The 13,875-nt window shown below is 46.1% G+C and overlaps 1 protein-coding gene across 1 annotated transcript; it reads right to left on the bottom strand.

The window, feature by feature from the left end:
• Positions 1-13,624, bottom strand: igsf10 (immunoglobulin superfamily, member 10). Its single transcript, XM_030337047.1, has 10 exons — positions 13,350-13,624; positions 12,833-13,089; positions 12,553-12,682; positions 11,845-12,235; positions 10,607-11,365; positions 8,615-10,408; positions 7,009-8,493; positions 5,915-6,818; positions 4,433-4,808; positions 1-3,855 (listed from the first exon to the last, which is right to left on the bottom strand). Exons 2-10 carry the CDS (start codon positions 13,078-13,080, stop codon positions 2,305-2,307), a joined length of 7,638 nt encoding a protein of 2,545 aa, XP_030192907.1. The 5' UTR covers positions 13,081-13,089; positions 13,350-13,624; the 3' UTR covers positions 1-2,304.
• Positions 13,625-13,875: the final 251 nt, after the last annotated feature.

Raw genomic sequence — 13,875 nt, forward strand, 5'->3', positions numbered from 1 at the left:
TTATATATATTTGTAAGTTTATTTATTTCACACAACATGCGTATGAATGAGTTGTTTGTTTTGTGTTGTGTTTTACCCCATGCTGTGCTGCCCTTTTGGCCAGGTCCCCCTGGCTGAAGTGTACAAAACAGAGCAGCACTCTCTTTTATAACAAAGTAATCTTTAAGAGCAGAACTGGATATATCTACCAAATCTTCTTTTATATTACAAAGTAAAAGCGTGACTGGTTCCTTTCAAGAGCGGAACTGAAAATATAAACCCAATCTTCTCTTATATTAAAAACTAGTGCGCATGACGGTTACCCTTCAAGAGCAGTACTGAATAAATCTACCAAACCAGGGATTGTGATCAATTTGGATATTTTTCAAATGAAGTTAGCAGAAAGATATTCCTGTTAGGAACTGTACAGCATCTCTCCCTTCCCTTTAGTGTTGTGGTCACCATATGTTTGACTGAACATTGGTCACACATCCAACAAGTGGTGTTCATCAAATACCAGGGAATTACACTGCATTCTTATGTTTATGGAACAGAATTCCTTCCTTTTTCGTATGCTTCTTATACTGTCTGGAACATTTAAGTGGTTTAAAAAATGGTCCAATGTCTCTGACCACAAGGATATATTTGAAGATGGAACCTTACCATTCGGAAGTGCACTTCCGAATGGATTCAATATTGTAAGCACTATTCCATCTCAAAGCTACTTGTTACTTGGTTGGTTTAGTACTCTGGTCCTTTTTCAGTTTAACTGGCAGCATTAGCGATGAGGTAAAGTCTCAAAGTCAACAGGAACCCAGAAGTTTTCCTAAGTGTGTATCATTATAGGGGATCTCAGTGAATTGCAGCAATTTGCAAAGAAATGGTTCCCACTTGTTCTTAAAGCTACCGCGCATTTTTGTTAAAAATTAGCGCCAATCAAAGTTAATGTGGCAACTGAAGCCAATTCTTAAGTTGGGATCTGTAAGCGAATATATTATTTATTTTCTAGAGCAAAGAAAACGGCAGTTTGTTCTTTATTGGCTTTTTCCATCCATCTAAAGCCATTGTTTTTTTGGTATATTTATCTTGTGTCAATACCAAACCAGAGACTTAAAAGACGCAGAACAGCAGTATGAAACCTCGCACATTGTGTTGTTTCATGTCAAAACACTTCACCAGCTTCTCCTTCTTCTTCCGATATCACATCCACATCCCCCGGCCGCAAAAAAACAAACTATCGCAGACCGTATCAGAAGCTCTCTGTTGGATTTGCCACATGGCAGGGAGGGTTCGACGGGAGCTGTTTTCACAGCTGGAGTTGAAGTTTACCTTCAGAGAGGATCAGCAGCTCTCGCTTTCTCTCAAGGACCCACTGGGTTGATCCACACCTATATACACCACACATACAGATCTGTATTGACGTATCTCAGACGTCTTTCCACCAAACAACAGTAATACCTAGTCTATACGTTAAACATATGCATTAACCTTTTGAATGGTTGGTATTTCAAAGCAATAAGTTGGGAAATACAACAGAAGGGCTCATTTTGTTTTTCTCCTCTAATTCTAGTTTTTATTCAAACTTCTTGATACATAATGTACATTTACTGCATTTTTACTTAATAACAGTATCCTCTTACTTTATTCTGTCTAACACAATAGTTCTGTGTTTCATTGAATAATGTTTCCCTTATAAAGACCTAAATGATGATATAGAAGAGGAGTAGATGAAGATTTTGCATGTAATGTTGGTATGTAAGTTCTCCAGTGTACAAACATGTTTTAAAACGTTTTTAAAAGTTATCTTTAAATTGAGAAAGATACAATTTTTGGATAGTGTTCTTAAAAAAACAGCTGTCACTCAATGTGAGATGAAAATATAAATATTTTGCTAATGTCAGTGGGCGGTCCAACCCCACAGAGAATTTCTCAATTTAAAGCATCCTGTGGCACCCCATGCTGCTGCCCATAGCTTCAATATTACCCCCATCTGCAATAAGGTAACTGACAGCTCCCCCTCTTTATGGGCCCCACTTGCCACTACTGTGCCGGATTTACTCTGAAAACAGACACACTCAAGCCTATATCTTCTATATCCCCTGTTTTGTTCTGAACTTAGATATTTCATGCTTCACTAAGACAACGCTATGATGGGACTTCATATATTCAACAATTGAAACATCAAATCATCCATGATATCCCTAGCCCCCGTCTCTATTTTTCCACGTTCCATTTAAAGTCTTTGCACAAACTGTGATCATCCTATTAGGGGTCTGATGTCATGTTGCCATCAACCTGATGCAACGCTGTCCACATGTCTCTCTCTCACAGCACGCGTACATACGTTAGCTTTGTGTCTGTGCCCAGTTGATTCTTTGCGATGCACTTGTATGCACCAGAGTCTGAGACCATGGGTCTCTGGATGATCAGTGTTCCCTGAGGGTGGAGCAACTCGCTGCCCTTGGGGCGGCCCGGCCCCGCTGCAGACAGAACCGACCCGTCCGGCAGCTCCCAGTTGATCTCCGGTTTGGGGATCCCGATGGCACCGCAGCTGAGCTGGACCGGTGCTCCCACCATCGCCCTCACATTAGGCGGTGGCCAGGTCGTGATGCGGGGAGTGTATGCGATGATGATGACAGGGACCTTAAGAACGGCTTCGCCTGCGTCGTTCTGCGCTCTGCACACATAGGTTCCTCTGTCGTAAATTGTCGTGTCGCGCACCACCAAGGTCCCATTCTCCAGCAGCCTGTAGCGTCCGAGGGCTTGCGTGCCGGTCAGAGTGTGTCCTCCTGGGACGGTCCAGGAGACGCTGGGTCTGGGGCTGCCGTCGACCAGGCAGTGGACGAACAGAGGTTCCCCAGAAACAGCGCGTATGATGCCCCTTGGCCTGGAGAGAATGTAAGGTTTCTGGCCTACCTCCAAGAGAATGAGCTTCTCAATGTAGCCCACAGTGTTCTTTGCAGCACAGCGGTACTTCCCGCTATCCTCTTTTACAGAGTTGTAGATCATAAAAGTCCCATCGCTGCCAAGGTGATGCCTGTATCCGCGTTCAGGCCCAGCGGTAATCCGTGTCCCGTTTGCCAGGATCCATATCATCTCGGGTGTGGGATATCCGTCTGCAGAGCAGTTCAACACCGCAGTCTTCCCCAACCGGGTGACGACGCGCTCATTAAAGGGGTTTCTAAAGATTGGTCTCCTCAACATGCTGGTCACTTCCAGCTGTACGACCATGACCGCTTCTCCCTCGCCGTTCCTCGCCATGCAGATGTACTCTGCAGTGTCGGTTGGCCTCACGTTTCGAAACTCTAGCGTCCCGTTATGATGGACATTGATCCTGCTTCCGAAATATGGAGCCTTCAGGAAAATGTTGTCCGGCATGATCCAGGTGATTGATGGCGACGGCGTTCCCTCAGCCTTGCAGTCTATAAACTTCCTGGAATACTTTACCGCTGCGTCCTTGATCACTGTCCTGTTCTGCCGATAGCCATTTATCACCGGCGGGTTGCCGTCCAGCTCCAATCTGTACACCTTCCTGTTTTCGCCGACGGGGTTGCGAGCCATACAGACATACTGGCCTACGTCCATCATCTTTACGTCTCTTATATCCAGGGAGCCGTTCACATGCATCAGGTAGCGCTCATGAGACGCTGCAATCACGTCGTTGTTGGGTAACATCCAAAGAATCTTAGGTTTGGGCTCCCCCACCGCCTCACAGTCAAAACGGACGTTGCCTCCAGGCTTCACCTTGCCATAGGTCAGCCTCGGGGGACGAATCCTTGGAGCGGCTGTCACCACGGTGATGTGCACATGCATTTCATCCTTGCCGACTTGGTTCTCTGCATAACAGGTGTAGTCGCCTTCCTCCGAAATACCGACCTGAAAGAAATATAATAAGGGGAACTGTTTAGAAAGAGACCTCTCTATACTTTACATTTACATCTACATTTAGGGCATATATGTAGGGCTGACAATTAGTACATTTGTCAGAAGAAAGAGAAACAATATATTGCTGTCGGTACAGTAAGGATGTTCATAGATTGTTAGGTATTCCCCATATACAACGAAGCTAGCTTGGATATGATGCTAAACAATGCTAAGCACTATTTTTAAGTGCAAGGATGAACAACACACAATTTGTGCATACATTAAGGGCCAGGATGTACAACATACAACTTACAGATTACAATTAGGGGCATTTAGCAGACGCTTTTATCCAAAGCGACTTACATCGGTTGATACACACATTGACACAGAGACGGCAGAGTCAACCATGCAAGGCGACCGCCAGCTCGTCAGGAGCAGTTAGGGTTGAGTGTCTTGCTCAGGGACCCATCAACTCAGCTAGGAGGAGCTGGGGATCGAACTAGCAACCTTTCTGTTACTAGACAAATGTTCTACCTCCTGAGATAAGCCGACCCCACAGATTATGGGGGTATACACAGATCTGGGTTACCTGATTTAAGTAGAGGGTCCCGTTATCAAACAGGACAAAGCGGCGTGTTCTGCGGCCGCCATTGTTGCCGCTGCTGCTGTCGGACTGCATTGCACTGTTGACCAGCGTGCCGTCTGGAAGACCCCATGAGATGTCGGGCTGGGGAGACCCCGAGGCCTTGCAGTCCACCTTGAGGTCTCTACCGAAGGGGACCTGCTTCTTGCCGTAGTGCTTTGGTTCGATCTTAGCGGGCTGCATGGACACAGTGACCTTCATGAGCCGGAACTCGTCGCCCATCTTGCTGCGCGCCACACAAAGGTAGTCCCCTGCATCTTTGTCGTTCACCATGTTCACAATCAGAGTCCCGTCTTCCTCCACATGGATTCTGCTGCCCATCCTGAAACCAACAAACAGCAAAGATGAAAAGGAAATTAGAATGGCTTAACAATGTATAAAGATGATATTTACATGAAATGTAAAAATGATCGATATAACTATGTAAAAAAAAATGATGATAAATAACAATATAAAGTACCATTAATCTCAATTTAATTTAAATAAAATAACAAATAAAAGGTTTCACAGGGCAGTAATAAACATATATTTTGATTTTAACTTAATAAACAATGCTTGCATTATAATGAAGCAGACAGCTTTGAGACTTTCTTGGCAGTACATTTTATGAAGAATCCAAGCTCAATCGAAGAGGCTGATAAAAATCTTGCTTACTTAAGGTCTACCACACTCACCATGAAAACATCAGAGGTCATGAGCTCATATACCTACTGCCATAATTGTAACCAGCTTTTCCATTTGGATTGTGCTGGAGTACATTAGTGGCTTGCATTCATTCGGTCAGAGGGCTCAGTATCTCGTTCCATAATGTTAAGCCTGGAAGGACTGACTATTCAGCACATTAAAACACTAAAACTATTATTCTCTGTCTGAAGGGGATCTGGTGCAGGGTTAACACAGGAAGCTCGGCTGCAGGAATGAGGATGGATGGAAACCTGAGTGCGAGATTTTAAATAGAGCCATTTTCAACTATATAAATACAAGGATCCCAGGAGAAGCTATAAGTTTCAGCAACATGTGCTTGATCTGTACTTTGGACTTGGCTGAGGCTCAAAGACTCCACTGCTGAGGTATTTTCACTTGTCTTAATTAAGATTTCAGTTTTCAGTGCATGGATATCAATATGCTCCTAAACTAAAGTCAATTAAACTAAATTTTCTAACAATAACAAACGTATATTATTTACTTTGTTGCGATGCAATTACTCCTACTATGCACTTGACCACCACTAATGATAATAGCCTGCAAAGAAAAACTACTGAATAAATAAAATATTGTGTGCTTTGATTGTCCTCAGCCTTACCTTTAGGTGAAGTTATATAAGAGCCTGCTAAATAACGTAAATAATATTATAATGTAAAACGAATGACAGCCCCAACTATTAAAATAATGGAATTTAATAAACAAAGGGGATGGGGGGTATATTACCTATGCCACTGATCCACCACGGCTTTAGAAGGTAGTCTCCACATAATCCTGGGTTTGGGTTCCCCTGTTGCCATACAGTTCAACCTTAGCTGATCCCCGAAGGACATCTCCGTCATGAGTTGGGACGTCTCCACTATCCGAGGCGCTGAATCCCGTTTCTCCACCGTCACTGTCACCACCCTCCTCTCTGATCCTGTGGAACTCGTCGCGATGCATTCGTATTTCCCGTTGTCTGTTAAAGCCAAAACCTTAAAGTAGAGGGTACCATTGTCGTACATTGCCACTCTGGGATCCGGAGCGGGCCTGTTTGTCTGCACGGCCGAGCCATCCGGTTGGACCCAGTGAAGGGTCGGTGGGGGGTTGCCTTGGCCCGTGCATGGCAACCACAGACTCTGGCCCATAACAGCTTTCACATTCTCCCGTTTCTCCTGCAGGATGCCAGGGGGAGCCGACACCACCTGCAGTCGGACCGTTGCGGTTGCGGCTCCAGCTGGGTTGCTAGCGATGCATTTGTAATGACCTCTATCATAAACTGACACCTGTTCGATGATCAGGGTGCCCTCGGGTGTCACGGAAGCCCTCCCCTTCCCTGAGATGTAACCCCTCACCTGTGTCCGGTTGGCGAGAATCCAGGATATCAGAGGCGTGGGACGGCCCTCTGCCTTGCATTTCATTTCCACAGTGCTTCCAGCATGAGACTTAATCTCCCGGATCTTTGGCTCCAGGATGCGCGAGGGGTATGCTACCACCGAGAGGGTTATTAACAATTTGTCTGAGCCCAGATCATTCTCAGCAAGACATAGGTATTGACCACGGTCCTTAATGTTGGCATTTTGGATGGCCAGGGTGCCATTGCTTAAGACTTCAAACTTGCCCATCTTTCCCTTGATGGTAATTGTGTGTCCTAAAAAAAAGAAACTGAGATTAGTTGTGACACCTGGTTGTATAATGACTTTTGCATTACACTACAATACTATATAAATATAACCTTTGTAAACAGAAATGCAGTGATGTCTGTGTAAGTAGGAACCTGTTCACAGTGTTGATCTTATCAATTCAACTAAAGACATGGTGGTTATTAAGAGTTGGTGTACCTGTACTTGTTGAGAAGCGCATCCACCTGATGGCTGGCTCAGGGTCTCCCACTGCCTCACAGGGCAGGAAAGCATCAGAGTTGGACAGCACCGTGAAACTAGCTGCATTACCACCGAGTATCTTGGGCTTGCTTTGCATATTCTTGGCAGTGGTGAGATCCACAACCACTGTTGTTGCTGTTGTGGGATACTCTTGCTCGGGTGTGGTTATGGCAAATGTGTCAAAGTCGACGGGTATCCCTGAATTGCTTCTCATTGTCGGCCTGATTGGCATTGCTGTTGGCTGATACCTGTTCCCCTTGGCTGGTTTGATGTTGCTGTAGACTGTGGTCCTAAATGTAGTGGCTGGGTTCTTTGTAGTCCTAATTGTGATGACAGTGGATGAAGGTTTGGGTATGGTTGCCCAGGGGCCTTTGGTCATAGTCTTGGTTTGAGGAGTAGTATAGGTCGAGTCATGCCACTTATCTTCTCCATATACGTTTGTTTGCTCTTCTGAAGATGCCATCCCAGTAGAACCATCATATTCCCTGGATGGAGTGTAGAGAGGTGTGGAGACGGAGAATGGCAATACAGTTGTCTTCATCAGGGTTCTCATGGTGGTGTAAATGGTGGGTTTTAAATTAGTTGTTGCCTGTGTTGTGGTGGGAGCTGCCGTAGTAGTTGTAGGTTTCCTGAAGGGCCTTCTTCCGTTTATGGGCTTCCTCCTTCTGCCAATACGTCCTCCTGCTCCTTTAGGCTTCTGTTTGATCACACGCCAGTCCTCAGGGTAGCCCCCTGACCCAGAGGACTCATCAGGATTTGCCCTTGAAGGTGGACTGACTGTAGGTGGGGAATCAATAGTTTGGATTGGTGGTGATGTCTGAGTATTGGTGAAAGTGTTGAATGTTGGAATTGTACTAGTTTGATAGTGTGAGATAGGTGACGCCGTCGTAGGCTCATAATCAGCAGAGGATACATCTTGATAGCCATTATCTGAGGAGCTTTCTCTGCTTGTAGTGTATCTGGAGTGAATCAGATACATGGTGGTTGCAGGAGAAGCAGGGGTGGTGGTTGGGATCATTGTAGTGGTTTTCACTGTGGTCGTTGTCTGTGTCTTGATGGATGGTCTCTGGAATCTGTTCAGCCTCTGCCTGTATTTCCCCTTGTGACCAAACCGCCTGTGCCACTGGAATCGTTTTTGTACAGCCTTAGTAGGAATGGGGGTTGTTGAAGAGATTGCTTCTTCGCTTGTGGACATTAATGGATCAGGGGTAAAGGTACGCTCAGGGGCATCTGCAGAGGTAATGTAGTCACGTGAATATCCAGGACCAGACTGGCTGTTGCTAAGTAGGGCTTTAGTAGTGTAATACTTTGTTGTAGCTGTGGTATGTCGTGCAGAGAGAGGAATATCTGATTTGCTCCAATGGGAACCCATGGATATTGGTGATATGGCCACATTTGGTATCTCTGTTGTTGTCGTCTTCTCTTTCGCATCACGACTGAGGTCTGAAAGAAAATCGATATTTGGCAGACACAGATAATCAAATCAATTAGTCAATTAACATATATATTTCAAGTAAAGCGTTGATGTCAGAATATAATAATTCCGATACAAAACAAGGCTCACCTGTTACAAGTTGCACAGTGTAGCCCACTGTAACATTCCGTTCTTTCTTTATTGTAGGTAGTGTGAGTTTATTAATGTAGGATTGTATGTCAGTGATCCTATTAGGTTTGATGATCCTCCTACGTCCTTGGAAGGGTCTTCGGCGACCTCCTCCTCTTCCTCCTCCTCTGCCGGTCTTTGGCGGTGGAATGATGTGAATCTGCTGATGGGAGATGATGGTGGATCCTGCTGGTAGCCCCGGGGATGTGATTTTTTGGGTGGTGTGGAAAGTAACTTCATCCTGACCTCTCTCCGTGATGGTAACCGCTGTGAAAGTGGTCTGGCTCTCTGCATCCGTGGAAGTGTGAACAACGGGATTGGCCGGCCCTGCTCCATCCGTCATTGGAGTAACGTTGGGCTCTGTGACAAAAGAGAGACCCCTTCTGGTAGAGGTCTCAGGCTCTGCAGGGTTTTCCCCTGAGAATGTCAACTCCGTTTCCTCTGAGTTGTCAGCCACAGCACTATCCGAATGGAACACGGATGGATCTTGGTTTATTTTGGTAGATCCATCAGTGGAGAATTCCCTTGGTATGATCCAATTACCAGCTGTTACACTTTTTTCCAATACAGTGTCCTGTGGGGTGGCTGCATCACTTTGGAGTTCATTCAACCTCTCAGGACTATCTGTAAATGCTGAGTCCATAGGCGTCACAAGATGTGACTGTGTGTATGACTCTGTTGTTTTCATGCCATCGGTCTGAGCGCTCGCTAAACCATTATACTCACTGTTCTGTGTCTTTATCACAGTGTCAGGGTAGGTGCTGTATTCCTGTTGCCTTGCCGTTAACAAAGTTGAATCTAATTGAGGGCTGTCTGTCGAATATGTAACTGAATCTGGTAAAATCACTTCGTTAAAACCCTCACCAGAGCCTGTTTCCCCATTTCCAGAAAGACCTGTGTCTCTTTGTTTTGATGCACCTTGGGCCTTCTTCATAAATTCAGCAAATTTCTCTGGGGCAACTCTCCTGCTGTTTGCATTAAAGATCCTGTTGCTCCAGATGCGTCTGTTTCCCATCGCGCCATTCCGCCTTAGACCCATTCTACCCCGACCTAGAGACCCAAGCCTGGGGTAGGGCCGGTCCGAGGTGATAGTCCTAGACTCCTGACTAGTTCTTTCAGATAGGGGAGGGGGCTCACTCAGATCCAGCTCCTTTTCCCCAGTGTCAGACTCAACCATAACATCCACACCCAACGTTGGCTCTTCATCCTCTGCTACTCCCCCTGCAGCTTCCGCTGTTAGGGTCACCAGTGAGACCAGCAGATCAGCTCCCATGTAGTTAGCAGCCAGGCACCTGTAGAAGCCCCGGTCCCTCGCGGTGAGACCACGAATCCTCAAAGTCCCGTTCTCATGTAGTTTCTTGTTCCCATAAGACTCTCGGATCACAGAGTGATCTGGTAGAATCCACTGAACGGAGGCCTCCGGGCTGCCTGTGGAGCCGCAGTCCAGGACCAGATCTTGACCCGGGGCTCTAGAGAGCTGGACCCCATTGACCTCGGCTTCCTCCACGTCTGTGGGCAGCACTGTGATTCTGAAGTTGAGAATGTCTGCGTCCAGGTAGTTGGTGGCGATGCAGCGGTAGAGGCCAGCGTCGGATATGTCGGCACCACGCAAAGTGAGCCTCCCGTCAGCTGTGATGACAATCTTTCCCTCCTCGCTGAAGAAAGGAGCTCTGACCTTATTGCCGTCTGCTAATATCCATTCGACAGAAGGCTTTGGCTCGCCCATGGTCTGGCAGTTCAGCTCTGCTACACCACCTATAACGTAACACAGAATACTGTCAAATAACATCAAATCACATCGAATCAACAATATAGCCTACTATCCTTTAAATAACAACATTTGATAAATACAGTCTAATAATAATAACAAAAGTGAATTGGAATTCAGCCCGACGATTTTATAGACATGTTACACAACTATATTATAATTCCATCAAATCCCTATCCGCCAACCTTTGAGTACGGTGTGCTCGGTTCTCGTCTTGTTGTCCCGTTTGATCAGGGTCCAGCTGTAGCGATCCTTCTTGGGCACTCTGCTCTCCACGCGGAGGTGCACCACGGACCAGTACCGTATGTGCAAGGTGGAGTAGGTAGTGGTGGTTCGGTCGAGCTGGAGGTGTACCATCTCCTGCATCAACCACCCCGGGGAAGCCGTGATCACGGCCTTAATGTCGGTGTAGATCCCCTCCTGGCCTTCCTCCGGTCTGAGCTGCCGGTACTGATACAGCATCTCTGGGCTCCGGGACAGCATCAGGCCTCTCTCCAGCCTCATGGGAGAGTCGCTGTAGGTGGCCAGGATGTGCCACAGCTGCTGCACATGTTCGTAGTCCACGTTGCACACCAGCGAGGAGGCCACGTCGACTCTGAGAAGGCTGACGTCGTCGTCCTCCTCGGTGAGGGTCAGGTTCTCCATGGACGAGGGCCTCTGCACGGTGCAGGACAGAACGGCCACGTTGAAGAAATGGTCGGTGAGGTTCAGCTGCATAGAGCCGATGGGGGCGATGAAGTCCCTAGGGAGGACCGGGGTGAAGTCGCCGGTGGCCAGGCTGAGGTTGCTCTGCTTGAGGTGGGGATGGATCCAGGGCTGGGTGCAGGTGAAGGACTCGCTGGGGAGCTGGGAGAGGGACCGGCCGGGATGGGGCCCGGGGCTGGCACACATGGGACACAGCTGGCCCTGTGCGTACTTCTTGTCACGCTTACATTTCAGCACACCTGTGGGACATCCGAACAGAGCATTTTGTGTTATGTGTTTGGTTAAGCTGTATGAATAGTAATGTCCTGGAAAAGTGATGGATATGAATGTGAATTTAGTTATCTTAGCTCTATATGTGTCATCATTCATTTCATATAATTTTACTATTGACTTGACAGAGAATATATCAATATTTTCAATATTTTTTGAGTTTAGCAAAGCATGACATGACAATGAATGTATTGTATTGTGATTAGAATAAGTACATCCAAACCCATGGTTACGCTTCAATTAGGTGACGTGTGTACTTGGCCCAAAAAAAATAATATTGTAAGGATGAAATGGCAAGGGTTTGTCTTTTTAAAAGCTAGTCAAAAAGGGGACTTATCTTGTATCTCACTGGAAATGAGGTGGGGGTAACCAAACTAAACACAACCTCTCTCGCTCTCTCTCTCTCTCTCTCTCTCTCTCTCTCTCTCTCTCTCTCTCTCTCTCTCACCCGGGTTCCTCTGGGACCACTTAGGGAGCCACTCCATGCGGCAGTCACAGGACCAGGGGTTCCCGTGGAGGAAGAGGTTCTCCAGCCGCGAGCAGCCGCTGAAGATGTCGGCGGGCAGGCCGGTGAGGTGGTTGTCCGACAGGTGGATGTTCCTCACCGAGGACACCTTGAAGGCCCCGCTGAGCCTCAGGGTGACGAAGGTGTCCGGGTGGAGCTGGTGCAGCAGGTTGCCCTCCAGGTGGACCAGCTGGAGGCTGGTGAGGCCGAAGAAGGCGTCGGGGCTGATGAACTCTATGCTGTTGTGGTCCATGTGCAGCCTCAGCAGGGAGTCTAGACCTTTGAACGTCTCCTTCTTGAGCTCCTTCACCTTGTTGTAGGACATCTTGAGGACCTGGGGGATGTTTGTAAAGGTACATTTGTGGTTTGGAGAGTATATTAATCCATAAACACACATGTCAAGGCAATGCTAATATATAACATGGGCATTCCCAAGCATGTCAGTGTATGGATTTAAAATCAGCTAAGACATAGCATAGTTGTAGACCAAATACATGTTTTGTAATGACATATATAAACTCAATGGTCAAGAGTAATCAATTAATTAATTAATTCCAATAAATCAACAAATGAGTTTCTTCGTTTGAATCACTATAGTGACACCGTTTATGTTTTCGATAAGAGCTGTTCATTTATTAAAAAGGGCTTTACCTGTAATGATTTAAGGTCCAGGAATGCACTGTTTTCAATCAAATGGATGGTATTGCTGTGAAGCATCAAAAGCTCCAAGTTTAGAAGTCCTGTGAAGTCGCCCTCTCTCAATACCGTTATCCTGTTGTATCTAAGGAAAGAGAAGTCAATGAATTAACAATCAAAAATGTATAGATGGTCAAATGATGGTTTAAGTTACGACATTGTAACGTTTCATATAAAAACGGGCCCCAGTATTTGTCTTTGTGATTCAGAGCAGAGAAAATGAGGGGAAGCTCACCCCATGTTAATGCGTTCCACAGACGCCTGGATCTGCTCAGGTATTGCGGTGAGGTATCTGAAGGTGCAGTGCACTTCTCCGGGAACATAGCAGGCGCATGATTTGGGACAGCCGCTGCTCGCCGGCAGCATGAGAGCCAAGACAAACACGGACAGGAGCAGCCAGCGCCGCGTGTATGAGCCGCCGAGAGCAGACATGTTCACCCGGGAGAGCGCTGGGATCTCACACTGAGCCCACCTCATCCTCATATGAATTCCCTGTGGGCGGAAAAAAAGTGCAATGTGTGTTTATTAGGCCGATTTCGGCTAATCGAAACGGATGGTCAATGAATAATGCGTAATTAACACGTTAAGGACAATATGAATTAAAGTCTGAGGAAATATTTGCCATAGTAGGCTACGTCACACAAAAAGTTCACAAAAGAAATCGAATGGTGATTCAACAATGTTCTACATTTATAAATGTTTTATAATTTTACAAAAAGCATAAGAGTAAAAATGCATAAAAAAAGTCTTACCACGATGCAATAGGATCAAGTGTGCGGACTCCACCATGAAGTGAAAATTAAAAAGAGAAAAATACTTTCATGTATAGCGGAGCAACATCTTTGAAAGTTGTGATTATTCCTGGGTTTGGGTGGCGCTCACTGTGGCGCTCCTGGACTGATGCTCTGAGCGCTCGGGACTGACGCGTCACACCGCCCCCCTTTACCAGTTGCGCCTCAATATTCTCTTACTCGACCCTCAAAAAGCGGGATACAGTACTTCAAAACCAATAAATACAATTAATTTTATTAAAAAGTTGTTATTATTGTCGATATATATACATCTTCACGACCAATAAAACACCAAACTCTGGCTCCATAACTCCTGTTCTCTTTTTTCATAATTGCCAGATTACGACATCTGGCCAGATTACGACATCCCATAGTTACACAGAAACACAAACATAAACAAAAACACAATAACGGACGCATGCACGCGCGCACACACAAACAAACACACACACACACACACACACACACACACACACACACACACACA

The sequence above is a fragment of the Gadus morhua genome, chromosome 16 (assembly GCF_902167405.1).
Source record: "Gadus morhua chromosome 16, gadMor3.0, whole genome shotgun sequence".
Classification (NCBI taxonomy): domain Eukaryota; kingdom Metazoa; phylum Chordata; class Actinopteri; order Gadiformes; family Gadidae; genus Gadus; species Gadus morhua.